Source organism: Electrophorus electricus, chromosome 9, assembly GCF_041902795.1.
Source record: "Electrophorus electricus isolate QZ-2024a chromosome 9, ASM4190279v1, whole genome shotgun sequence".
NCBI classification, from domain to species: Eukaryota; Metazoa; Chordata; class Actinopteri; order Gymnotiformes; family Gymnotidae; genus Electrophorus; species Electrophorus electricus.
The window spans coordinates 18,961,208-18,987,500 of record NC_137505.1 but is presented as its reverse complement, the minus strand read 5'-3'; the positions used below and the strand labels follow the sequence as shown (position 1 = coordinate 18,987,500).

Sequence of the window (26,293 nt, the reverse complement as noted above, 5' to 3'; positions counted from 1 at the left end):
ACAGTACAGAATAAATGCCATTTTCCCCTCAGTCGCATCGCTGCATGTACTTTTGGCCGTATGTGTTACGAGTTTACTGTCTATCCACATAGGTGGCGTCTCTTTTCAAGCCCTCGTCAAAAGCAGACCAAGGGGAGTCCTTGTCAACCCACAGCGCCCCGCAAACTGCTGGGCTACCGTTAACCTACGCAGAGTTCATAGTTAAGAGCAAAACCAGAGGTGCTTTGGAAGGTGCCCATGGCGAAAGGTCAGCAGACCCCCCTCAGACTGTCGTGCGACATTCAGGTGTTGGGGGTCCCACGTGTGAGACAATTCCAAAACGTCCAGCAGTCCTCAGGACACCTCAGGCCGAGGCAGGAGAGAAAGACGGTCCAACTCCTGTTTCAGAGAGGCAGGAGGAGAATGAAGGTCAAAGCACAGAGGCGTGCAGCAGTACGGCACATCTGTTGGGATCGGGGAACGGCATTATTGTCAGCCCCCGACAGGTATGAGTCTACTAACGCACATTTAGCTGACGCTTTTATCCAAAGCGACTTAGAATTATGACTGTAATTTGAGCAATTGAGGGTTAAGGGTCTTGTTCAGGAGCCCAACAGTGGCAACTTGGCAGTGGTGGGGCTTGAACTGTCAACCTGATTATTAGTCAAGTACCTTAACCACTGAGATGCTACTGTTTGTTTTGTGTGTTTCTATTCGATATATCAGTTTTTGGGATACAACAAGCTCACATCGTCTACTGCATATGTATTTCGTATGTGGGAGTATTTAATATGAATGTGTGCTGTTCTCGGTACTTTTATGTGTGCATATTTATGTATGTCCATTTTCAGAGAGGAAACCCTATTCTAAAGTTTGTGAGAAGTGTTCCATGGGAGTTTGGAGAAGTAGTGCCTGACTATGTCTTGGGCCGAACAACATGTGCTCTCTTTCTCAGGTAGTGTTGGGTGTAGATGTTTGTGTGGTTTTTTGATTGTTTCAGAAACATTTAAGGTGTGAAACCACACTGCACTTCTCAGTCTTTCCAGATAAGCTACTCAAAATTCCGGCTAGCAGGCAGATAGTTTCTAAATGTATATTATGCTTGCCTTTTTATTTTTTCTTCTGTGTTATTCAGTTAGATGGACAAGCATAAAGGAAAGTGAAAATCTTATTGGTTAGTTAATTTAGCAAGGTGTAAGCCTTAGCTGACATCTGAATGCGTTTTCCCTCTAGTCTGCGGTACCATAACCTGAACCCGAACTATATCCATGATCGGTTGAAACGGCTGGGGCAGGCCTTCACCCTCCGCGTGCTGCTTGTGCAGGTCGATGTGGTAAGGCACTGTGCTCTCCTCTCAGACGTCCTGTCTTAATGGGAATCTGTAGTGTGAGCTAAAGTGGCCTCCGGTTTTGTTGTTTGGCTTCTCTTTCTGCTTTGATGTGTATCTTGGTTCACAGTTGTCTGCATCTTTGTCTGCTTCTCTCACACGCGCACTCTTTCTCATGTTTTCTTTCTTCCTTTCTTTTCCACCTGTTTCTGTCTATGTGGTGTGCTAATTGCGATGGCTTTTTGATCTGTAGGTCGTTGAAGTGCTCTGCCCTCTGCTGTCTTGCTCTTTGCTCAGAAAGACCCTCACCATGCGCTGAAGGAGCTGGCCCGGATATGCATCATAGCTGACTGCACACTCATCCTGGCCTGGAGGTGACTTCAGGAGGCTCTGTTTTCTCCTCATCATGTACTACTGAAAATGACAATGGCAAAAATCAGCTGTGTGTGTTTTCTAAAGCCCAGAGGAAGCAGGACGTTACTTGGAGACATATAAATCTTACGAGAAGAAGCCTGCAGATCTTCTTAAAGAACAAGTAGAGAAAGATTACTTATCCAAGGTCTGATTGCGCTAGCACACACACACACACACACACAGAGGCACAGTTTATTATCTCTTGAACACATCTCACACACAGCTCTTGCTCTCTTTTGGCCTGGCAGGTCACTGATTGTCTGACCACAGTGAAGTCCATTAACAAGACTGATGCCATCACTCTTCTGTCCACATTCTCTGTAAACACTCCTTTTACTTTTATTTTAGACATTCATAGGGATGCACGGTGATAATATGCTTATTAGCATGCGTTCTGTATTTTGAGGCCTTTTAATCTCTGTTGTCTGCAGTCTCTGGAGGGCATCATTAATGCATCAAAGGAAGAGCTTGTTCTGTGTCCTGGGCTCGGCCCTCAGAAGGTTGGTTCAACACAGTGAATTATCTCAAAAGATAATTTCATTCTCCTTCCATTATTTTTAGCTAATCTGTACAAAAACATTTCCTACTTTATGTAAGAATCTGGGTTGTTTTAATTATTACGCTGATATCTACTTGGTTTAGGCAAGAAGGCTATATGACGTGCTTCACCAGCCCTTTCTGAAGTCCAAAAAGAAAGAAAGCTGATGATTTGGACATTGGTTTCCAGTGCCTGATGTGGTCCAGACCTTGAGGATGGACCTTGAGTCTCTCCACTCCCAGTATACACTGCTAGCATATAAAGGTCTGTGTGATCTCAAGGGCTTAGGTCCTGTCCCAGTCCGAGAGCAGGACAGAGAAAAAGCTGCAGTCTGTGTAGTGTGCGCTGGAGTGCATATACCAGCAAAACATTTGATTTTAAGTTTAAATTATGCCTCTGAAAATAAAACATTATTTTTCTGTACATTACTTTTTGTTTGTTACAATAAAGAAACTTTTTTTTTTAACTGTGCGTCAATTTTATGTATAAAATGTTAAGCAACCACTAAATATATAGCTGTCTTTTGTTTTTGGAAATCAACCCATGGAGAAGAAAAAAATCTTTTATTTTTTATTTTATTCACTGTTGTAAATGTAAAACATAACCAAAGCTTTTACTTTGTCTGTTAGGATTTCTGAATTGCTCGGTACCTCACATCTTTTTGTTGATGACACTTGCAATCCAGTCTAGGAATGGGGTGATGTTGAGGGACACCTGAGGGTAGTCGGGTTCGTTGCATTTGTCTGGATAAGTGTAGATGGCTAAGCCCTGTGGCTTTGCGCTGCATACCAGAGGCCCCCCTGAGTCACCCTGTGAGAGAAGGAAGTGTAGGTCGCAGTATTAACAATAGCTATTGTTACTGGGAGCGGTATCGTGTATCGGAGTGTCAGATTACCTGACAGAAAGCATTGCTCGTAGTGGTGGCGGTGCACATCATGTAGCCAGGGTCAAAGTACTGCTTCCACTTCCGTTCGCATTCACATGGAGGCAAGAGCAAGACAGGTCTCGTATAACAGGTCTGATGTTTTACCGCCTGGATTTCTCATGCCCCAGCCTGCTATGGTGCATTTCACGTTAACTGGGGGCTTGTTGTTCTTGCTTGGAAGTGCCAACACTTTCACAAACTTATCCAGCTTTGCATTAGACTTCAGCTGTGTAATAAAACGTTTGGACAGTAAATTAAAGCAATAAGTTAAATGATACAGTGGAAGGGTGAGAAATATAGAGATCTCAAGACCATAAAAATACCTTAAAAAGCATAATATCCACAGATAGATTTCGCCAGTCTCCTTCATCTGTATATTTCTTGTATTTGGGATGCCAGATATTTTTTATTACTTTTATCCTCTGCTGGCTCTTTTCTCTTTTTTGGATATTGTGAGCCCCTAGAACAACTTCTAGGTTGTTGTGACTGGCATCAGAGGCCAAGTTTGGACTATTTAAAGAAATGTACAGCATACAGAACAGGTCGTGTTGTTGACAAATTTGTTGTTTACATTCCAGTATCACTAGTAATGCCATTGTACCAGTTCCAGCAGAGTGTATGTTAAGTACATAAGTGGAAACATAAACTTGAACATTTGTGACAAAAAAATGTTCAGCACTATAAAAAATTAATATCACTCCTTAACACCCCCTGTCCTTTGTAGTATACTTTGATATATGCAAAATGTGTGATGATCATTTGATACACATAAAAAAAAACAGTTAATTCAAAGCAATTTTGGTTCTGGAAACACCATTCAGGAAAAATGAAATACACTACTTCATCTGAGCCTTTATAAGGATGCTATCATTGGAGCAGTGTACCTTTGCCCTGAAGTACAAATTCAAAAGTTTGCTGAAATTTTTTTTGGTTTTGTTTTGTTTTTTTTGGTTTTGTTTTGTTTGTGCGTGTGCATCATATAACAAGCAGGCCATCTTTGTTGTGTATCGCAACTTTCTGAACTGTGCAGCTGATAACTAAAGCACAGAGATACTCACTTCAGAGAGTGGGCTGATAATTAAAGCACAGAGATACTCACTTCAGACAGTGGGCTGATAATTAAAGCACAGAGATACTCACTTCAGACAGTGGGCTGATAACTAAAGCACAGAGATACTCACTTCAGACAGTGGGCTGATAACTAAAGCACAGAGATACTCACTTCAGAGAGTGGGCTGATAATTAAAGCACAGAGATACTCACTTCAGACAGTGGGCTGATAATTAAAGCACAGAGATACTCACTTCAGACAGTGGGCTGATAACTAAAGCACAGAGATACTCACTTCAGAGAGTGGGCTGATAATTAAAGCACAGAGATACTCACTTCAGAGAGTGGGCTGATAATTAAAGCACAGAGATACTCACTTCAGACAGTGGGCTGATAACTAAAGCACAGAGATACTCACTTCAGACAGTGGGCTGATAACTAAAGCACAGAGATACTCACTTCAGAGAGTGGGCTGATAATTAAAGCACAGAGATACTCACTTCAGAGAGTGGGCTGATAATTAAAGCACAGAGATACTCACTTCAGACAGTGGGCTGATAACTAAAGCACAGAGATACTCACTTCAGACAGTGGGCTGATAACTAAAGCACAGAGATACTCACTTCAGAGAGTGGGCTGATAATTAAAGCACAGAGATACTCACTTCAGAGAGTGGGCTGATAATTAAAGCACAGAGATACTCACTTCAGACAGTGGGCTGATAACTAAAGCACAGAGATACTCACTTCAGAGAGTGGGCTGATAATTAAAGCACAGAGATACTCACTTCAGAGAGTGGGCTGATAATTAAAGCACAGAGATACTCACTTCAGACAGTGGGCTGATAACTAAAGCACAGAGATACTCACTTCAGACAGTGGGCTGATAACTAAAGCACAGAGATACTCACTTCAGAGAGTGGGCTGATAATTAAAGCACAGAGATACTCACTTCAGAGAGTGGGCTGATAATTAAAGCACAGAGATACTCACTTCAGAGAGTGGGCTGATAATTAAAGCACAGAGATACTCACTTCAGAGAGTGGGCTGATAATTAAAGCACAGAGATACTCACTTCAGACAGTGGGCTGCAGTCAGAACAAAGTCTTTTCTGATGAGAATCCCTCCACATTTATGACTGCCATGCTGCTGAACAGACACTAAGTACGGTCGGGAGTGCTTCTTAACTTCCTTGCCGCCAACGATGCCAGTTTCCATTGCTCCTGACACAGCAAACAGGCTATTCACGAAAGGCACGTAAGGAAATATGGAAATACGGCACGTAACCTTCAATCGACACCTCTGAGTACTTGGATTTGACCAAAAATGGACAAATGCCCAATAGTCAAAGCACAGTGAAACAGTTCCGATAAGGAAAGATGTGAGTGAACTAGTGGAAAGGTCTCACCTGACAATGTGAGGAAGGAGAGGAGTGGAAAGATGTGTGGTAGCATGGCTAAACGCTGCGCTGCTCTGAGGAGGAAAAAGGTTTTGTCTGGGTTTTAAACATACGCACGCACACGCGGGAGCACACACACAGGCAGCGGGTCTTGAGAGCTCCGACTTAAAATGTAGACGGAAATGTAAAGTTTGGGAAATGTACTGAAATTGCCCATGACACTGAAGGCTTTTGATCTAGATTTAATTTCTCTCTGTAACATGAAGCCAGTAACAGCATGCAAGCAGAGATGAACAAAGGTTAACATTTTTTCAGAGTTCATGTAAGATCTGTATTTAATGCTGAAAGACTAATCCAGTTATATCCCTATAAAAGTGCTATTTGTCTATTGACTTGAATGACTTTAAGCATTCTGGGTGCCATCACTGATGACTACACCCCCTGTAACATTTTTACACAACATTGTCTCTCCACTCATTAATACAGATTTTTCCTTTTATTTGTTACCATTTTGTAATTGTTTCCATCACTGACTGTAAAAGATATGTTACCATATTAATGACCAATATATTCAAAGGACATTTACATAATAAAGTGGATGCTGAATTTATTGTACATTAAAAAAAAAAACAATTAATTCTAAAACTTTGATGGGACAGGATTTCATCATAATCTTTCTCTGTTTCCTGGTCTTTGACTGGTATGAAAGGTATGAATTTTTCGCTTTCATTCTGTGTCAGTTTTGTCACCTCAAACCCTCCAAAAGACCCCTGTTTGTATTTGCAGCAGTACGCTTGCATCATGCAGCATGTGTGGTTGAAAGCTTGGGCAACTGGAGTGCTTGTATGAGGAAGGTGTGTTTGTGTGTCTGCTGAGCTCCACAACTACCAGTGTAGTGTGTAAATATGTTCTTTTGTGTCTTTGTTCTCTGTATCCTCCCTTCGGCAGGTAACATATTTTCTTGCTGCCTTTTCACTGAAAGTAAATATTTGCAAGTAAAATAATTCTTTTTTCTATTATTAATTCTGAATGTTTCAAGAAAAGCTTTAGGACTGTTAAACTTCAGAAATTTGTGTGGGTTTCCCAGTTGATAACTTCCAGATTGTACTATTGTACTACAGAGATTTGTGTGGGTTTCCCAGTTGATAACTTCCAGATTGTACTATTGTACTACAGAAATTTGTGTGGGTTTCCCAGTTGATAACTTCCAGATTGTACTAGTGTACTACATTATAATGTACTGTAGATTTAGAGTAACAATACGTTATAATGGCACTTTGTAAAACAGCTCTTCTAACAGTGCCTGTTATGTTTCTTTCCTCAGGAACGATGAAGAGTGACATTGTCGGAGGACATGAGGCTACGCCTCACTCCAGGCCGTACATGGTGTCTCTTCAGCTTAACAAGAGTCATATCTGTGGTGGAATGCTGATCAGGAAAGACTACGTGCTTACTTCAGCCCACTGTGTGAAGTAAGTTAGCGCACCTTCACTGATCTTTAAGGCTGTGTGAATATTTTCAGCCAAAGACAGCGAGTGTGAGCTCATGTCTGCATTGCATCAACTCTGACTGTAGCAATAGCGGATGCTCTGGGAAGAACCAGCTGGAAGTAGTTCTAGGAGCTCATAGGATCACAGGAAGGGAGTTCGGCCAGCAGAGAATCGCAGTGCAGAAGTGTGTCAAGCATCCAGATTACAAAAAGAATGAAATGCACCATGATGTCATGCTACTAAAGGTATTACTGCTTCAATTACACAACTTTTTCATTTGGTTATTTGATGTCAACCAGTTGTCAAATCAGGGATTAATAGACTGATCTATTACAGCTGAAGACCAAAGCAACTCTAAACAAGTTTGTAAAGGTCATTGCTCTTCCTAAGAAGAATAAGGACATTCCGGCCAATCAGAAATGTTCTATAGCAGGCTGGGGCATGATGGTACCAAATGGCTCTGTGTCAAATGTCCTGCAAGAGGTCACACTCAAACTTCAGTTCAACTTTGAATGCAAAAGTATATGGAAGATGAATTTTGACCCTCACCACATGATCTGCACTGTGTCTGATGGTAAAATGGCTTTTTGTCAGGTAATACACTCTGGACTTTAGTACGGACAAACAATCCCAACACTGAACTGACTCTTATGCAAATTGTGTAAAAATCCAATAAAAATAAGAAGTCATGTGCTAATACTTCAAAATTAATATTCTTTATGAACATAGCATTTGTACTGCATACTAACGTTATAACAACTACTTAGTATACATAGTGCTTCATATTGAAGACACCTTTATATCAGATTAGAATCTGTGAGATTGTGTGGAAGGGGTCAAACATGAAAAAAATGTTGTTACTGTAAATGAAAGGGGTCATAATCATGCTTAAAAAAACAATGTTTTATAACCAACACACATGAACCTGTAATTATCTGTGATTTTTACAACCCTTATCATACAGAAAGTGACACAAGGTTCCAGAAAATGTTACTAATAGAAGCTCTCCTGTTTTGTAAGCTCGCTCTCTCTCTCTCTCTCTCTCTCTCTCTCTCTCTCCAGGGTGATTCAGGAAGTCCTCTTATCTGTAAAAATAAGCCACAGGGATTAGCTTCCTACACTTTTCATGGCAATTGTGCAAAGCGCAAGTACCCTGAGGTATATATGAAGATCTCCTATTTTGTTCCATGGATTAAAAAAGTTATGGGTTAGAGTGGACATGGATGTACTGTTTTTTGTATTGCAATCCCTCTCCAGTAAATGATGTACTGAACTCATAAAAGGTTTGTGTGGTTTTTTGAAATAATGTAAATTCAAAAGCTCAACATTAAAAAGTTTTCATACAGTATTTATTTCCCCCTTTTCAAATAACTGTCTCCCTCAGTTATAGTGCAGACTTGAATAACTGAATTCTGTTATTGATGTTACTCCTGAAATCAAACTAGAGATTTGCTTTAATTGGTCTTCTTACCAGTTAATAAATACTCTAAAGCAGTTAGCCTTACTTCATATATTTAATTTTACAGTCTAAAATAAAAGGAATGGGATTTTTTTTTTTTCCTGGTCAGTTCAGTAAAGCTGCTTTATAAATGTCAATACAAGAAACAAAAAAACCACACAGCCACATAAGTAGTTAAATAAATGTTCAAAACAGACACTAAAGACGACAAACATTAAACAGAGACATGTCCATGCATCGTTAATATTGAATCACGGGAGTTAACCAATATGAGCCTAGCTGAGCTACTTAAAAGGAGCAACTTTGCGTAGACATTTTTACCATCCAAAAGAAAACAATATGTCGTCCTCAGATGCACCTATTTATGCGCCATGGGTGGCTTTAGCCTGCCAAAATGATCATGTACTATTAGTTTAAATCGTCAGTCTCTCTCATTCAACCATGTCCCCAAATTCACAATATACAGTTGTGGCCAAAAGTTGAGACTGACACAAATTTTGGTTTTCACAAAGTTTACTGCCTCAGTTTTTTTTTTTTTAAATCCTTTTGTCAGATGTTTATATGGTATAGTGAAGTGCAATTAGAAGCATTTCATAAGTTTAACTTTTTATTGACAAATACATCCAGTTTAAGCAAAGACAATATTTAGTGTTGGCCCTGCTTCTGCAATTCACCTTGGTATGCTGGATATCAGCTTCAAAATCTTGACTGATGGCAACCCATTCTTGTCTAATCAGTTCTTGGAGATGATTGATTGTTTGTTTACCCTCTTTTTGAGGACTGACCATAGGTTCTCACTGGGATTGAGATCTGGGGAGTTTCCTGGCCATGGACCCAAAATTTCAAGGTTTTGTTCAGAGTGCCACTTGGTTATCACTTTTGCCTTATGACATGGTGTTCTGTCATGCTAGAAAAAGCATTGTTCATCACCAAACTGCTCCTTGATTATTGGAAGAAGGTACTCTTGGACGATGTTTTGATATCGTTCCTTATTCATGGCAATGTTCTTAGGCTAATCTTTGAGCAAACCCACTCCCTTGGATGAGAAGCAACCCCACACATGAATGGACCAAGGATGCTTCACTGTTAGCATGAAACAGGACTCATGGTAGCCCTCACCTCTTCTTCTCTGGACAATCATTTGCCCAGATGTCCCAAACAGTCTGAAGGGGTCTTCATTAGAGAAAATAACTTTACCCCAGTCCTCTGCAGTCCAATCCCTATACTTCCTGTGGAATGCCAGTCTGTCCTTGACGGTTTTTCTTGGGGAAAAGTGGCTTCTTTGCTACCCTTCTTGACAACAAGCTCACACCTGCCTTTAAACTCTGCACTGGTGGTGACCCGATCCCGTAGCTGCATCCTCTTTAGATGTTCCTGGTGCTTTCTTGACCTTCTTGGGTGCCTTGAAGCTTTCTTCACTGCAATTGAACCTCTCTCCTTGAAGTTCTTGATGATTCGATAAATGGTTGATTCAGATGCCATCTTACAAGCAGCAATGTCCTTGCTTTGAAGGCCTTTTGATGCAATGCAATGATGACTGCATGTGTTTCCTTGGAGTTAACTATGGTTAAAGAAGAAAACTTCAAGCGCCACCACCCTTTTAAAGCAATCAATCTGCTCTTCTAATCAGCGTGACAGAGTGATATCAGCTACCTTGTCCTCGTTAACAATTTCTCCTGAGCTAATGAGAAGATCACTGAAATGATGTTAGCAGGCCGTTTTTTGGCAGAGCTGAAATGCAGTGGCTGGAATGCAGTAACTTTGTGATCAAGTTCATTTTCATGGCAAGGAATGACTCTGCAATTAATTGCAATTAATCTGATCACTTCACAATATAGTGTTCATGCAAATTGCCACCATAAAAACTTACTGAAAAATGTACTGAAGACTATATAACTTCAACATAAGAGTAAAGAATACATAATATACATTCTCACTCACATAGCAGTTTTACAAAACTGAATTGTGTATTTACGAAGTTTTCTTGGGATAAATAATTAAATTCTAACATACAAAAATGCCTCACCTAAATGTTTTTACCACTAGACACTTTATAATTTGCATTAAATATTCTTATTAAAAACAGGATTTTCAATTATCAATTTATCATTTCAATTATCATTTTTGGGATCCTCAATTTTTTTATGCTTTGGTTTGCTGGTTGGATGTCTGGGTCTCAGAGTGTTGTAGCCAGTCTCTCAAGTTTAAAAGGCTGAAGCGAACTCCCTACACAGTGAACTTCTCTTTTCGGTTTGTTTGTTTTCTGTGAATCTACAAGGTCACAGCCATACAAGTATGCATCCTGCCTCTGGTTTTGTCTGGGGTACTGTGTGTGCGCGGAGCTCTGTATCCTATGCAGCCTGTGGTCACTAACGCAACACTTCATTCTGAATAAAACAGTACTTGGGAGGATATGACTGTTTCCTATCATGACATTGAATCATAATTGCTACACTAATATCTATTGCCACCTGTGTGCAGTTACCTCAGTGGGTTGCAGTATGTATGCATAAAATCATTTGAGGGCTAACACTTAGTATGTAGGTGTGCTGAAAGTCTGAGCAAAGGTTGCACAATTCTAACCGTTGCACACTTCTGTTAATGCACCTGTTCCTCTGCATCTTTTGTGGTATGGTGGTCTTAAACCCAGGTCAGCAGGGTGAGCAACCACACTCCAACAATGTGCTGAACAGTTAGAAATTGGGTGAGGTAAAACAAAAGGAAAACCTAAACACCACACTAAGCATAGGAAAAAAAAGGGAGAACAAAGAACACCACGGGAAGAAATGGCAACCGAGATGTACTGGGGAAAACTTAAACTAAAACTTCCCAAACAAAACCAGAAAACGGGCAGGACTTGAAAGGCCAAGGGAAGCCTCCGGAGAGAGACAGACTCGAGAGAGGAGGGGACGTGTGAACACACGGACACCCTCGCAGCACAGAAGTGAAGCATGAGCGCTCACAGACCTCAATACCTTAAGTTACCGGCTAGGCGCTTGGCTCTGAACTTTGGCAAAGACCCAGAACTGAACGATTGGGTCACTGGGCTTATATAAGCTCTAGCCCAGCTGTTGGGCGTTAAGCCTGATTAGTGGCGTGGTTGACTCGAGGCCTCCCTCTGGTGGCCAGAGGGGGCCTCGGCCTGGTGCCAACCTTTACATTTATCCTTTCTTTCTATCATTATTGTGTGTGGCATTGAATTCAGCTCAATGTTTCCAATGACTAAAACCTTAACACCTTATTTTGCCAGCACTGAGTATAGTATTAGGTTCACTTTTGCAGATTTCTGATGAGTCTGGTATAAAACGGAAATGAAAAAATGTTTTTATACATGTCCAAGATATAGCAACCTTAACCTGTATACAACACCTGTGTATCTCCTGACTCTTTATTGTTAGTATTCCGATTAGTGTATATTGCTCATATGTTACACGTATGAGCATCACTCATAAAGGCTCTGTAAGCATTCCTATACAAGGCTAGCTAATGTAACAGAGCTGAGCCTCCTTGCAGACCAGAAATAACTACTGAATTCTCAGATCTTTTGTGAGAAACTTTCCTTTATTGATCTATTAACTTTGTCAACAACATAGTACACATGAAAACAATATTCTGAGTTTGCTAATATAGCAAAGATGCCAATAATGAAACCGCATATATTAAAAAGATCAAGAATTTAAAAAAAAAATTAATAAAAGTAATAATCACTTATTACCTGCTCTCAGACACAAGGCAGATATAGCGCAAGGATTTAACGTTATTCTTACTCAAAACATTAACAGAGAAACGTGAGCGCTGTATATGATATATATGATTTAAGCCCTAATGGAAAATAAAAAAATATATACAGGCTCCTCAGATGTTGGTCATGTCAGACATAAAATACCTATTATAGATATTCTATTCTTTCTTCTTTTCTTTTTTTTTTACTTGCAAAATTTTACCTTAAAAGTGTAGAAGAATTTTACCTTACAAACCTTATGAGACAGACATGCAGTAGTGAGACTAATGATTGAAACTCAGTGTTTGTGGGTTTCACAGACCAACAGAACTAATGCCACAAGCCTCTATGATGATAACACACAGTCAATCATAGTGAAGGCTCTTGAAGTTGAAACGCTTTTTGTCTGTGAAGGCTGTCGTCTACAAAAATGAGAACAAGACAGGAAGATAAAATAGATTTCCAAGTCCACAATACATCAAGAGAAAAACTTTTTTTTTCAACATTTTTAAATGTCCAACTGTGCAGGAGTCATTCTAACTGTTGACATTAGTCTGCATGTTGAAAAGCCAAGACTACATTGCACAAACTATGAATGTGTTCAGAGTGAATAACTGCATTTGTGACCCAGGTTGTACAGAAAATGGAAGATTACAACCATACTATAGAGAAAGTGCTCTCACCTGGCAGGGGTCTCTAATGAAGTATCTCTTCTCTATAACCTGAGGTCAAACAAATCAAACAGCAGAGCAAAACCGTTCAGTTGTCATCTTTGTTTTACATGCATGTTAGAGACAAACAGTATAAAGTAATTATCCAATATTACCCTAGTGAATTTCTAACAGTCAAGAAAACAGATTTCATACATTACATTAGAACAAAACAAAGCATAGATGTGGTCATGTGCTGCTTAGGAAGCAAGGAAAACTAAAAACAATCCACTGTAAAATAACACAAATCTAGTCCACTTAAATAGTCTGGTAGATGAATAGGCCACTCCTGGAAACAAGTGGTTGTAGAGATGTAGCAGTTTGTTCTTCCATCAACACAATACCTACAACTACAGTAGTTATGACAAATCAATAGGTATTTAAATCTTTTGCCATGACCAATGCCATGGTGTGAACTTCAGATTAAATGTCTAGACAATAGGTAGAAAAAAAAGAAAGGAAAAGATGTGCTTCACATCTGGCAACATGCAAGCCTACAAGGTTGTCAGGTCCAACCTGAAAAGGGGCATAAAACAGGCAATGTACAACCACAGGCAGCAGATTGGGAATCACTTCAGGAACACAGAAAATCAACACGTGACAAGGTATAGCGGTCAGGACTGAATATAGACGCAGCTATGACAGTCCGGCCTAACTTACGCTACACTGGTACACAAGCTCAACAGTGTCTGCTTTGACAAGTGTGACAGACACCAGAAAAAACACTACTGCCAGTAGATAAGCAGCTCTTCACAGTGAGGGCGCGTGACATGAGGTAGGTGCAGACAAGGGTCGATCCTGAAAAGCTGCTGGTTCTTCTAGCAAATCAGGATGTGTGCTGAAGGGCTGCATGGAGCAAGTCACTGAAGTCTGTGTCTGAAGCGGAAATCCCCAGATGCCTAAAAACTCCAACCATCATTGCAAAGACAACAGCTATCAGAAGCCTGAATAGCTCTTAGGCCTATTCTCATGAAGAGCTTTGAAAGACTGGTCCTCACCACATCAAATCACTCATTCCTCCCACCGTGCATCAACAGCATGGATCTCAGACGTTATCTCCATAGCGTGGCATACTCTTAACAAATCTGGACAGCCATGGAACATATGGCAGCTAAGTTGTCTCCAGCTAGGCATTTAACATCATACCTCCTACAATCCAAACAGAACATCCTAGGAATAAGCATTTCATTGTGCAAATGGATACTGACTTCTAATGGATACTGAATTCAGTCACTCAGACTAGGCACTAAAACTTCATCCACTGTTATATTGAACAGCGGTGCACCACAAGGATGTGCACTGAGCTCTCGTTTATACTCACTCTTACCCTATAACATCCGTTTGTTCTTTGTACATTATTATCAAATCTGCTAGCAAACAATGATGAATCAGCTTATACAATGGAAGTGGACAATTTGGAGAGATGGTGTTTCTGGCTCAATCTGACCCTCAACACCACTAAGTCCAAGCAACTAAGCATCAAGTTCAGGAGGTGTAGTTGAGCTTATTCTTGAGTTTCCATTAATTGGGACGTGGTGTGGAGAGTACACATCTCTGTCAATCTTTCATGGGCCATCAACACCACCGCTGTCTACTTTTTGATATCCAGACCACAGAACTACTTGCATCCCTCCTCACAGCCTACTAAACCAGACTAAACCAGACCCCAGACTGTACCTGAACCCACACTTTAAACATAACACAGGGATATAAGACATAAAACAAGAAACTGTTTGCAAACAACTGACATTTTCACTTAGGCCTATTGTTTATTACTGTCTCTTCATTACTTATATGTGTCTGGTCTGACATTGAAGTAACAGCACTACTCAGCACCAATTTATACACTTACGCACATATATGTACATTTATATGCATAATATTCCTTGGAGTTTACATATAGGTATATATTTTTTGGTTCATTTGTCATTATAGTACATGTCATTATATTCTCTTACTGATTTTTTCCTATTACTGTGCACAAGCAATGGACTGTAGGAGTTGCTATAACAAATGTTTTTACACAAACAAAATGCTATTTTCTATTCTTTTTTTTTTAAAGCAAAGAAACACCTATTGATAATACCCAGCTTATCTTAATCACCAAGCATAGCATGAGTTTAGTTATAACTATATTAAACCCTTAGAGATGTCAACATGGCTTTGCTAATTGCTCGCAGGGGTAAAAAGGAACATTTGGTAAATCCTGCTATACTATCTCAATCACCTGTTATGAAATGTGTTCAATCTCACTCCTTAAATTATTTAAGATTACACTCAAAGTTACAGTGAAACAACTTTTTGATTAAAATGATCAACTGCTGTGCATTAGTGTAGTCTACAACTGAGGCAGAGATACTGACTGTGAAATCAATAGTGTTATAGTCAAGAACACTATAACCGAGTCAAAATCAAGACCAAGACTTTTAGTAGTCGAGTCAGAGTCAGACTGAAACTAGATTTAGATTTTTTTTTCATGAGTGAATAAAAACCAAAAACATGCAATCATTTTTATTATTAAATGAAAACATAACTGAATAAATGTAATTTAAACGAATATGAAGGTATTGGCTAAAGGTCACCGAACACTGAATGAGATTCATAGGGTCATGTAGCATTCAAAACATCAAAAGTACTGTTTTGATTTAGGTAAGGTATGCACACCGGCACCGACGCACACCAATACTGAACGACTCCGAGCAGTTACTCATTAGTTTAAAGTCATATCGAGACCACAGAAAGATAACAGCAGTCACAGTCAAAGCAGATAACATGTGGCTTGAAATTTAGGCAGACATTTATACTGACAAATGCAAATGGTCTGTTCCCTCACCTGACTTTAGTAGCCTGCAAAGAGATGGCTAGCTTTCTATCGATGAAATTGTAAACTGGGGTTTTAAACCGTTTGTTGTCGAAAGTACAGATACTTTAGGGAATACTCTATACTTATATTACCAATTTGGCACTTTTAGAGGTTTGGTCTGGTCGATCTGAAGACAGGCAGGGGACGGAAGACTGCTCTGGCTCTGTTCTTAGCTGTTCTGTCTACCGCTCTGCTATTACCCGTTTAGCCTACTAAATAGTGTTCAGAGACCGTCTCCAGAACTAAAACACCACGAGTCAGTAATGCAGCAACATTACAATTACATAAAATACTTTACCTTGTCAAAGAATCTGCTAAGTTTCACAGCATTAGAAGAGCCTGCTGCAAAATACCGTGGATTGGTGCAGTCCTAAATATCAGACAGAGATAAATAAAAGTAATGAAGCTAATATTACGTGGAAAATATTACATTAAAGGTAATTAGTCCCATTTTGTAGATTAAACTGGCAATCTTATGAAATATAAATGCCCTGTTTTTTACTTCCCTTATCATCTAAAACTATAAGAGTCACGCACCAGGTTTATTTCCTCTGCGTTGAAATCTTCAGACAGGAAAGCTGTGCGGGCCAGGACGTCATTCCGTTTGTTTTCAGGGATCTGGTCGTACTTGGTGCCAATTAGCAGGAGGGGAATGGGGTTCTCTGCAAACTGCTCTCTGTCATAATCCCTGCATGCCCACAACAGTAAGACTATGTATTAGATGCATCATGTATGTACATTCACCACTCATCAGGCTACTAGAAACACCTACACTGAATCTATTCTCACTGGCCATTTTATAGGAAGAAACTATAGGTGCATTTTATGTATGTATAATTAGACCACAGACTACTAGCATGCACAATTTCTCAGACATCCTCCACTACATTAATCACTGGACAGTTTTTGACCACAGGACCACTGGTGAATGGACAATATATGATTGGAGGTTTATTCTTAGTAAGAGTGGGCATTATCTTAGTGAGTTTTTTTTTTTTTAAACAATTAAGGCATTTTTAATAGTCTACATTTGATTGTGTATGTCCCATTCTACAGAGTACATATGCAAAATAAGCATTTGATGATTGTGTAGGTGGATTAGCTACTCTTTTTCTCCCAAGATTTCTGACACACAATTTTACAGGCCTATTCACATACAGAGTCACATTTAGAGAACGAGACATTCAGTACCCATTGGACACAATGACCCCTGTTGGAGAGGAGTCTTTGTTAAGTGCTTCCAGTGACCACCGATGCAGATTCTGGGAGGATTTCTTGTTGGTCAAATCATGCACTAGAATAATACCTGTAAAGCATAATTAAGATACATGAAAGTGAAACCATTATTCACCCATTTTACAGTATCTAAATTTAAATTGTGTAGACCAAGGCTCTGCTGTATTTCTCCTGAAGGTCCACAGCTGTACACAGCTTAGTTTTCACCCTATACAATTTTCCTTCCACTCTCCAGATTGTTATTAAAACTATGACTGCAGATATTTGAAGAAGAAAAAAAAAACAACAACACTGTGAAAACAAAATCTACTCTTCGTTCCTGTTTTAATACTTTACCATTAACAGAATTGTAGAAAACTGCTCTGGTACTTTTAACACTACTGGCACTTCCAACAGACCCTCCAACATCCCATAGTTCAATGTAATAGGTCTTCTCTTCTGGAGTTCCCTCTTTATAGTCATGAACCTGCAAATAAAACAGTATTACACCAAGTACTTGACAAAGGTATAATAATGCCACCATGGATAGAGGCATATATAACATTCAAAACACTCATTAATAAGTGATTAACATTACCCGGACATCCACAGAACAGCCAACTGTCCATGAAGGATTTCCCAACACTTGGTTGTGGCACAACAAATGCACCAAAGATGATTTCCCAACGCCTGTAAGCATACAGTGCAAAGATATTGTCTGTCAACACTGGGGAATATTAAAGTACAGTTAACCTGCTAGCTCACTTGACATCCCTAATCTAACTGACATATGCCTTAAACTGTTATGTCAAAATAACATTTGAAAACACAATCAGACAGCTAAAGATAGCTAGCTAGGTTAGCTAACTCTAGCCAGCTGATTTTTTAGCCAGAAGTTTAACTTAGTTTAGTTCCAGCCAGCTAGCCAGTTAAGTAGTTTATTCAGAGGAACTGAGGAAATTGTATGTCACAAAAACACAATGCACACATAACAACGATTTGCACGGATTATAACGTGTCTTACCAGAATCTCCTAAAACTAACACTTTCACTCTGTCTAGAGATGCCATTATTATTTCCTATATCACCAGCAACGCTGTGCATGCGAGAGTACTTCCTGACCCACAGAACTATACGTCAAAATAAAAGCTGCGTGAACTAATACATTTATTGGACTATTTGTTTGAGATTTTATACTGATTGTATTGTTATTGTCCTAAATTGTACATTGCCCTAACATATTCGCTTAAAAAGTGTACAATGTACCGAGTAACATTGTGGCCAATTTAACCACCATTCATTCCATTCCTTTCCTGACTTTTATCCCACTTCCGACAGGGAGGCGTGGCTTGAAAGAGAACAGGAATCTGTCACTGGCAGACAACCCACAGAAAGCCGGTGTGTTTTACTGGACGTCTGGAAGAAAAAAAAGATCTATGGCCCTCGGAGGGATGAAACTATCAAGTATATGCTGTCTGCTTTTGTATTTAATAGCGACAGTGCTTGCTGGGTAGGTGCCAGTAATAATGCCTCGCTGTTTTATGTTTCCTGTTTGTATAAAGTAGGTCTGTAGCTGGTACACATGTTCCACTGTGATTGGTCTACGCCGCCTTGCATGTATGATGGAGCCAGTGAGCTAGTCTTTAAAAGTATTTCGCAATTTCACGCTTTAATCACTTTTTTTTTATCACTCTGTGCTACCTAAATACGTCTGCGTGCACGTTCATCGAAAAATAATTTTCATTCGTTTCATGTTAAAGTGTGACTCATTTAAACGTTGCATAAAGGGGAGTTTGTTGGCAATATTATTGTTAGCTAGCTAACCCAGTTTACGTTTTTATACTTCGTGGGTTTCCTAGGTAATATATTAAACGTGGTGATCACTAACTGTCAAACGAACATTGCTGGCGGTGTGTTTCTTGACCGCAGCTTGTATGCTTCTGTTCCATTAGGAGGGATTTCTATAAGATCCTGGGGGTCAGTAAATCGGCATCAATCAAAGACATCAAGAAGGCTTACAGAAAACTTGCACTGCAGCTTCATCCCGACCGAAACCCAGATGACCCCAACGCCCAGGACAAGTTTGCAGATCTTGGAGCAGCTTACGAGGTATACTGATTTTCTTGTTAGCTTCCATGTCGTTTTTTCACAAACTATCATAGCTACTGTGCTTGGATATGAGGTGTTAGGTGTTAGACAAATGCGTCTGTATCGCCAATTATGACAACTAACTTCTGAATATTTCAGTACAGGATTCTGTCATGCGTTCAGCTCGAGACATTTCGTAGCGTAGTTACTGAAGAAAAAAATACTTATAAAAATACAAGGTACATTTACTCTTGGACGCGAACAAGATCAGAGACTATTAATGCACGTCTGTGAACCTGATAGCCACACAGCTTTTCCTGACAGGTGTGAGTTCGTTGTTGGTGGAAACAAAGGAACGATTCGATTGGTCGAGAGAAATGTGTGGCCGGCTCTGATTGGTTCCTCGTCCACCCGACTGCTATCTTAAAAATATGACGTGGCTCGCTAGCGGCGCTCCTAAACCTGTCAAATAGCGCTGCTGAATGCAGTGTAAACTCGTACATCAGATTTTTAATTTAAGCGATTTCATTTTCATAGATTGTACGCGGAAAAGTTTGTGCAGGCCTCTATGAACCTATTTTGTTTAATAATGGCTGTTTAAGAATGAAACGGCTTCTGTAAGATGCTGTTTGATGACCTCAGGTGCTCTCAGACGAGGAGAAAAGGAAACAATACGATGCTTATGGAGAGGAGGGATTGAAAGAGGGCCATCATGGCTCCCACGGGGATATATTCTCCAGGTAAGTCACATTTCTTTAAGGATATGTAAATGCGTACTCCAAACAGGGGAAAATTGTTAATTTTTAATGAAAACTGAACATTCTGAGTCAAATATGTAATATCTAAACATTTATTGCAAATTTAATATCTTAGAATTGAATGGGGTTTTTTTTTTGGGGGGGGGGGGGGGGGGGGGTAACCGAATCTGTGTGTTTGCATATGCACATTTATATTGGACATATTTTTTCATACATGTCCTTCCAAATTTCTCCTGATTTTCAATTAGTTTTCTAATTTGTTTAAATTGTCTTTATCATAGTTGAAGACTATTTTGCTGTGTTTCACTTATTTTCCTAAACCGTTTAGTCTGGTATTCACTTCATAGCAAATTATTTCTTAGATTGTTTATCTGCCAGATTTGATGCGCACAAATGTTGCCATAATTTTTATGTTTATGAATTCTACAAGTACTCACTATTAAAGTGTCAGATTAGCCTAGGTGCTACTACCAACCTGTCACTGTAAACGAAACTGTACATGTGACTTATCCAGCTTGTAGCTTCTAACTTGACAGTCATTTCTTTCCTTTGTGTGTGTGTGTGTGTGTGTGTGTGTGTGTGTGTGTGTGTTTGTTTTGTTTGTTTTTTTGCAGTTTCTTTGGGGACTTTGGGTTTATGTTTGGTGGAAACAGACAGCAACAGGACCGCAACATTCCAAGGGGAAACGACATTGTGCTGGATCTTGAGGTGACGCTGGAAGAAGTTTATTCTGGAAATTTTGTAGAGGTAAGATTTCCCCCAGGATAATAGCTGGAAGTAGTAGTAACTGGATTTCGCTTGACACAGGACACGTAGCTGGGTGTTGAATCCACTTGAAAGTATTATAGCATGGAACCTAAACTGCATTGCTTTGCCAGTCCTCACCTGTGAGGGTGGAACTCTGGTCTGGAGTTCCTTCTTCACCACAGCTTTTCTCCTCATATGTTCACTTCTTTCTCACTACGAAGGTGGTGCGAAACAAGCCCGTCGCTAAGGAGGCTCCGGGCAAAAGGAAATGCAACTGCCGCCAGGAAATGCGAACCACGCAGCTCGGGCCAGGCCGCTTCCAGATGACGCAGGAAGTAGTCTGCGACGAATGCCCCAACATTAAGTAAGTACCGTCGCCGTCCTCTGGAGGGTCGATGCTCTGACTCTGTTTGAGATGGGACATGTACACGCTGACCCTACTGCCACTATCTGTAGGTTGGTGAATGAAGAGAGGACACTAGAGGTGGAGATAGAGCAGGGGGTAAGAGATGAGATGGAGTACCCCTTTATTGGCGAAGGTATTGCGCAACTGCACGGAGGCTCAGTAAGGCTTCAGTGATATAATTCATTGTTGGGCGGAGTCTATAGAATACAAGCAGCGCGCGCGTGTGTGTGTGTGTGTGTGTGTGTGTGTGTGTGTGTGTGTGTGTGTGTAGGTGAACCTCATATCGACGGAGAGCCTGGAGATCTTCGGTTCCGTATCAAAGTCTTAAAGTAAGGAACTTGTTTAATTGTTTTGCATCATTTGTCTCTTTCTGGCTATGGATGCCAAACATTCTACAGACATATTTACAAAGTCTGTACAGTTATCCAGTAAACATCTGATTGGTAAATAGTAATGATTAGTAGTGCCTCTTTAAATGAAGTTCTGTGGCTGTTTTTTCTAGATGAAAGGCAGTGACTGTAGACATATTCTTATGGGGCGCTTTTTCACCTGTTACTGTCTAGACCCTTTCTTAAAATCTTTTAGCATCTAGTATCATCCCATCTTCTCCAATAATGGATTGGTTTTGGTGGAGCTGCCTGAGGTTGGGGATGTCTGAGTGTCTCTGCTCATGCTGTGTGTTTTGTACTTCAGACACCCACTGTTTGAGCGCAGAGGTGATGACCTGTACACCAATGTGACCATCACTCTGGTCGAGGCCCTGGTTGGCTTTGAAATGTACATCACACATTTGGATGGCCACAAGGTGAGTGACATCAATGCCACTTGCCCATACCCTTTTACCTCCGGACATCTAGGAACTATGGAGGGTGCCAAAATGGATCGTCATCTAAACGCTGTGGATTGTGTTGTTCCAGGTTCATATTGTTAGGGATAAAATTACCAGGCCTGGAGCTCGGATCTGGAAGAAAGGGGAAGGACTTCCCAACTTCGACAACAACAATATTCGTGGATCCCTTATTGTCACGTTTGATGTGGACTTCCCTAAAGATCAGCTCAGTGACCAGCAGAAAGATGGTATGGGCACAGAGGCTTTATATGAAGCAGTTTATAGGTCTTAATGTGTGCAAGTTGTATATGTTAAAAAAAAAAAACTGATGTGGTAATGGTTGAATTTGTTTGTGCAATTGTACAAAACATCCTAAACTCACTTTTCTGTGTTTTTGTGTGTACAGGTATCAGGCAACTTTTGAAACAGGCTCCATCTCAGAAGGTTTATAATGGCTTACAGGGATACTGACACACCAGCCAGCAAAATCAGGACTGATTACCCTGTCCCGTTTTGTACACAGTACACAAACGTGTGCCGTCTGTCAAGCACAGAGAAACAAGCATTTGGGGTTTATTTATTTTTTCTTAGCCTGTACTCAGGATGTGTGGGTTTTTATTTTTCATTTGGGATTTTTTTTTTTTTTTATCTGTTTTTCTTGAAGTGTGGTTATGGAAAGCAGCAATTTAAATTTTATTAAATGTTTTCATGTTCATCTTTTTTTTTTTTTTTTTTCAGTTTTTGATTAACATTTTTCCAGGCATTTCTGATTTAAGGGTTTTTCAGTTAGTTTGAATAGACAGTTAATATCTTTTCCGTCGGTCACCCACTACCCAGTCATGGAGCAACACTCTACAGCAGGCAAAATTGCCACAAAGGAAGATGGAGACTATATGAAAATGCCTGCCTTGCCACTGAACTACTCTATTCATATTATTTCAGAAAGACTTTACATGAATGTATGTTTATTTTTACCTTTTCATTCATTAATATTCCTTAGTGTTTTCCTTTTTTTGGTCATGCCTGTTGCGTTTTCATCCTGCCCTCTCTCCCTCGTTGGACTTGTCCTCATGAGGCATTTTTTGTTGCTATGGGGATCAGGGGCATTTTTTCCCTGCATATGTCCAGACATCACCTTCCTTCCACAGTCCTTTTGACATTCAAACCTCTGTGTACTATTAGCAGTCACCCTCTTGAATGTGCCGGTTAGATGCCTCTACTCAGAAAGGGACTACTGTTCTGACCTTGTTCAGATGCCCAGTGCGAGGACAGTATATGAAAGTTTCGAATGAAGTGCTCAAAATAAAAGTTTCTAACGATGTTTCAAACTGACCTTCTAATCAACATTACACTTGTTCTTACCACAGAATGTTTCCCAATATCGTTCTGGTCTGAGCCAAAATTATAAAGTTAACAATAAGGCACGCATGATCAATCTAATGTTATATACTGGGTGTAAGTATGAACGATAATTTTGATTTTTCATTAATGTTACATTTATCTGTTCTGTTACACCTTGTGCATAGAGAAAACACGAAAGTACACAAAAGATCCTAGAATGAATCCTGCAGGCGTGTAACCCTTAGCTGTAGACAGCATTTGGCTTTCTAAGCAAACATCCTCAGGTGGTCTTCATAAGAACATGATTTCCAATGTTTCTGGCAAAGCTGCAGCAATGCACATATTCTCTAACATTTCCCAGATATCCAGAGCAAATATAGAGATATATGTCAGATATATGTGTTGTAAATAAGTGTGCTCCCTCTGACATAAATTGCTTTGGTGAAATTTGCGCAAGACGCAGTGTGTGTGTGTTAGAAGAACTGCACACCTCTTAGAAAGGCAAGCAGGGTAAGGGGCTTTGAATGCGAGTTCCCACTAGCACAGACGAAAGAGACCGTTGTCTTGTGAAACAAATAACGTCCCCCCCCCCCCATAAAAATATCTTGCATGATAATTTTACCGAGTTTAAAGTCAAATGTGCAGACAGGCTGCCACTCAGAATGCCACAAGGAAATGAGGAATGAGCAGATGCTCCAGGGATAACAATGGAACGTAAGAGAATGGCACTAATGAGCAGGAGCACTTCAGAGGGACAGTGTGCTAGGCATATGTATTAACGTGATATGCCATGTAATGGTTGTGTTTTCCACTAGAGGGCAGCAGCTGTTAAGAGAAGACCAGTCACACTAATGAAAAGCCATAATTGACGAAACACAATCAAGCCAGTCGTGGTGTGTGGGTGAACCCAACCCTGCAGATGCAGGGAACTCACAGGCAGTGCAGAGTGAGCTTTGTACTTTTGGATCTTTAAAATTTCCAGTTAGGCCTTTCATAACTTTCATTATACAGTGTAATTCGTTCCTATGAAATGTCAACTGTCTGGTTTTGACTTTTTTCAGTGTCAGTGTACAAAATATGCACTCATTTAAGTTATGTCTTGTTTATTTTGAATGGATACATATATAAATGCATGTGATTATTTATCTTGAGACTTATCTTGAGATTGCTTTAACCAGGCTTCTGTGTGAGTATCACATGTGATCAAAACATTTCATTGAACAAGCTGGAAGCAGTGGATGTGGTATAAGTCAGAATTCAAGGCATACTGGTAATTGTTTTGCTCAAACATACCGATTACAAATCAGTTAATTATGAAATGTAGTACCTGTGTTATTAATATTTGAGCTCCCTTGGTGCAGACTGACACATAAACCCCCACAGAGAAGATGCAGCATCTCACTGTAGCAGAGGGAGCTTCAGCCCTTAGTGCTGCTGAGATGAAGAGATAGAGTCTGATTGGTGGACTGTGACCTAGTTTAGCATACCGGTGTGAAAGCATGAGTGTGTGTCTGAGAGGCAGCATGAGTGGTGCATTGTTTGTGGGTTTTGTATTTGTTTGTGTGTAAGCCAGATTGTCAGCATACCTACATATATAATTTAGACCATTGTGCATTTCTAAAGCGATATCACACTTTTATTTAACATTGGGGTTTTTTTTTTTACATTTGCCTGTTTTTCAGTGGGATATGAAATGAACGTTAAATGGGGAAAATGTAATTAGTGTGTGTGTGTGTGTGAGAGAGAGAGAGGCAGACAGATACACACACAGACAGAGAGAGAGAGAGAGAGAGAGAGAGTTAGGGTGCCTTTCTGGCATCTCAGCGTGGGAGTCTTTCTGTGAAGCTCCAGACCACAGCCTCAGATCTCTCCACTTACCCTGACGTGCACTTCCCACACATTAGTCTCCCCAAACGCTTATGTCTCTGTCCTTTTCAATAACCCCTCTTCTAATTCATATTACCAAATGCACTCCAATTTAACCTTTCCCCACAGTGTCATTCCTGCAGCACTGTGTGAGATGAAGAATTTCCTCTGGTGGTCCACCACACACCCTCTAAGAATTTTCGGTGTGAGTTGAACCTGAAGGTGAGGACGCCTCAGAAGAGCATGAAAATGTCTTCGGACTCACTCATGGACCTTTGCCTGCTATTCGTGCAGGAAAAATAACCTCTCCCTCGACGTTCCCATTAGATATTTCATATGTAGCATATAAAATAGAAATTCTTGTGGTAATCGTGATCTTCCATGTTTATCTATTCCAAGTAGACATATAACTTCCAAATCTACAAAGTTCGCCAGCTAGGTTAACTAAACTGGGTTTGTCTTGCTAGGGAATACAGCCTTTTCTTTTCTTTAGCTTTCGACAGTCTCAATGAACCTATCTACACAGCCAGTCGCACAACAGCTCTTTCAGATGTTTTGTGTGCGTGCGTGCGTGCGTGCGTGTGTGTGTTTCCATGTCATGCAGACTAAACGGTAAATGCTAAACGGTAACACTAGACTTACCGCTCAGTCTGTCTGCCACTCAGTGGGCGTAACCGCAGAGACGCTCATCAGCTGTGACGTCACGTACATACCCTCTATAATACAAGGGACAGCTACATCCTAATTGAAAATGTATATTACAGACTGTTCCCCCAAAGCCACCAGACGTACGTGGTTCGAGGAGAGAATGTTTGATGTGGATATACTAGGATGCATTACCGCTTCCTCCACCGATCCCAGGCCGTTGGCCACGATGTTTGTCGCCACATGAGGGCGATGTTGTCCGTTCCAGTGTCTTCAGGACGTGCGCCACACAGCAGTATATATTTGAAACACGCGCGAATGTGTGAATTTGTGCCTAAAGTTCAAAGGGCCAATGACAGACTGTGAAGTTTAATTGCACAATCAGGGGTTAAACCTTCACAGCAGCAGTGGAGTGGCAGTGGAGTAGGCCCATCCCCCCCCCCCCCTGCCACCCGCAGGTGTAGCTAATGGGACTAGACGTGTGTGTGTGTGTGTGTGTGTGTGTGTGTGAGAGAGAGAGAGAG

General features: G+C 40.3%; 4 protein-coding genes and 1 pseudogene across 9 annotated transcripts in view; 3 read left to right on the top strand and 2 right to left on the bottom strand.

Moving 5' to 3' along the window:
* The window catches only part of ercc1 (excision repair cross-complementation group 1), a 3,502-nt gene extending 778 nt beyond the window's left edge, over nucleotides 1–2,724 (top strand). Inside the window, exons 2-9 of one of the 2 annotated variants that reach the window (XM_027026275.3) lie at nucleotides 93–485; nucleotides 831–934; nucleotides 1,213–1,312; nucleotides 1,604–1,680; nucleotides 1,766–1,865; nucleotides 1,969–2,040; nucleotides 2,152–2,220; nucleotides 2,363–2,724. In XM_027026275.3, the coding sequence (XP_026882076.3) occupies nucleotides 93–485; nucleotides 831–934; nucleotides 1,213–1,312; nucleotides 1,604–1,680; nucleotides 1,766–1,865; nucleotides 1,969–2,040; nucleotides 2,152–2,220; nucleotides 2,363–2,425 (978 nt within the window). In that variant the 3' untranslated portion in view covers nucleotides 2,426–2,724. The remainder of the gene's footprint in view (nucleotides 1–92; nucleotides 486–830; nucleotides 935–1,212; nucleotides 1,313–1,603; nucleotides 1,681–1,765; nucleotides 1,866–1,968; nucleotides 2,041–2,151; nucleotides 2,221–2,362) is intronic. The other variant, XM_081720699.1, reaches the window with a different exon arrangement.
* LOC113587565 (granzyme B-like) lies at nucleotides 1,391–5,962 on the bottom strand (annotated as a pseudogene). Its single transcript, XR_014125280.1, has 6 exons — nucleotides 5,641–5,962; nucleotides 5,308–5,455; nucleotides 3,507–3,693; nucleotides 3,154–3,409; nucleotides 2,914–3,068; nucleotides 1,391–1,720 (listed from the first exon to the last, which is right to left on the bottom strand). The product of XR_014125280.1 is annotated as a granzyme B-like (transcript).
* Nucleotides 5,963–6,386: 424 nt separating this feature from the next.
* On the top strand, nucleotides 6,387–8,417 carry LOC113587566 (granzyme B(G,H)-like). Of its 3 annotated transcripts, none has more exons than XM_027026280.3 (5): nucleotides 6,387–6,485; nucleotides 6,956–7,103; nucleotides 7,207–7,366; nucleotides 7,458–7,715; nucleotides 8,184–8,415. In XM_027026280.3, the coding sequence occupies exons 2-5, from the start codon at nucleotides 6,961–6,963 to the stop codon at nucleotides 8,331–8,333; spliced, it is 711 nt and encodes a 236-aa protein (XP_026882081.2). In that variant the 5' UTR covers nucleotides 6,387–6,485; nucleotides 6,956–6,960; the 3' UTR covers nucleotides 8,334–8,415. The 3 variants fall into 3 exon arrangements, with proteins under 3 accessions (XP_026882081.2, XP_026882079.2, XP_026882078.2); XM_027026278.3 differs by having other exon boundaries at nucleotides 6,426–6,579; XM_027026277.3 differs by lacking the exon at nucleotides 6,387–6,485 and having other exon boundaries at nucleotides 6,886–7,103; nucleotides 8,184–8,417.
* A 3,711-nt stretch (nucleotides 8,418–12,128) lies between these two features.
* rabl3 (RAB, member of RAS oncogene family-like 3) lies at nucleotides 12,129–18,228 on the bottom strand. 2 transcript variants are annotated; one of them, XM_027026281.3, is made up of 8 exons: nucleotides 18,114–18,228; nucleotides 17,688–17,779; nucleotides 17,447–17,576; nucleotides 17,066–17,180; nucleotides 16,412–16,562; nucleotides 16,173–16,244; nucleotides 12,985–13,023; nucleotides 12,129–12,723 (listed from the first exon to the last, which is right to left on the bottom strand). In XM_027026281.3, exons 1-8 carry the CDS (start codon nucleotides 18,157–18,159, stop codon nucleotides 12,667–12,669), a joined length of 702 nt encoding a protein of 233 aa, XP_026882082.2. In that variant the 5' UTR covers nucleotides 18,160–18,228; the 3' UTR covers nucleotides 12,129–12,666. The 2 variants fall into 2 exon arrangements, with proteins under 2 accessions (XP_026882082.2, XP_081576827.1); XM_081720701.1 differs by having other exon boundaries at nucleotides 17,480–17,576.
* Nucleotides 18,229–18,455: 227 nt separating this feature from the next.
* Nucleotides 18,456–23,249, top strand: dnajb11 (DnaJ heat shock protein family (Hsp40) member B11). The gene is made up of 10 exons (XM_027026266.3): nucleotides 18,456–18,599; nucleotides 19,042–19,198; nucleotides 19,820–19,917; nucleotides 20,550–20,682; nucleotides 20,904–21,046; nucleotides 21,139–21,221; nucleotides 21,360–21,417; nucleotides 21,782–21,893; nucleotides 22,006–22,165; nucleotides 22,324–23,249. Exons 1-10 carry the CDS (start codon nucleotides 18,526–18,528, stop codon nucleotides 22,386–22,388), a joined length of 1,083 nt encoding a protein of 360 aa, XP_026882067.1. The 5' UTR covers nucleotides 18,456–18,525; the 3' UTR covers nucleotides 22,389–23,249.
* The last annotated feature ends 3,044 nt before the right edge of the window (nucleotides 23,250–26,293 follow it).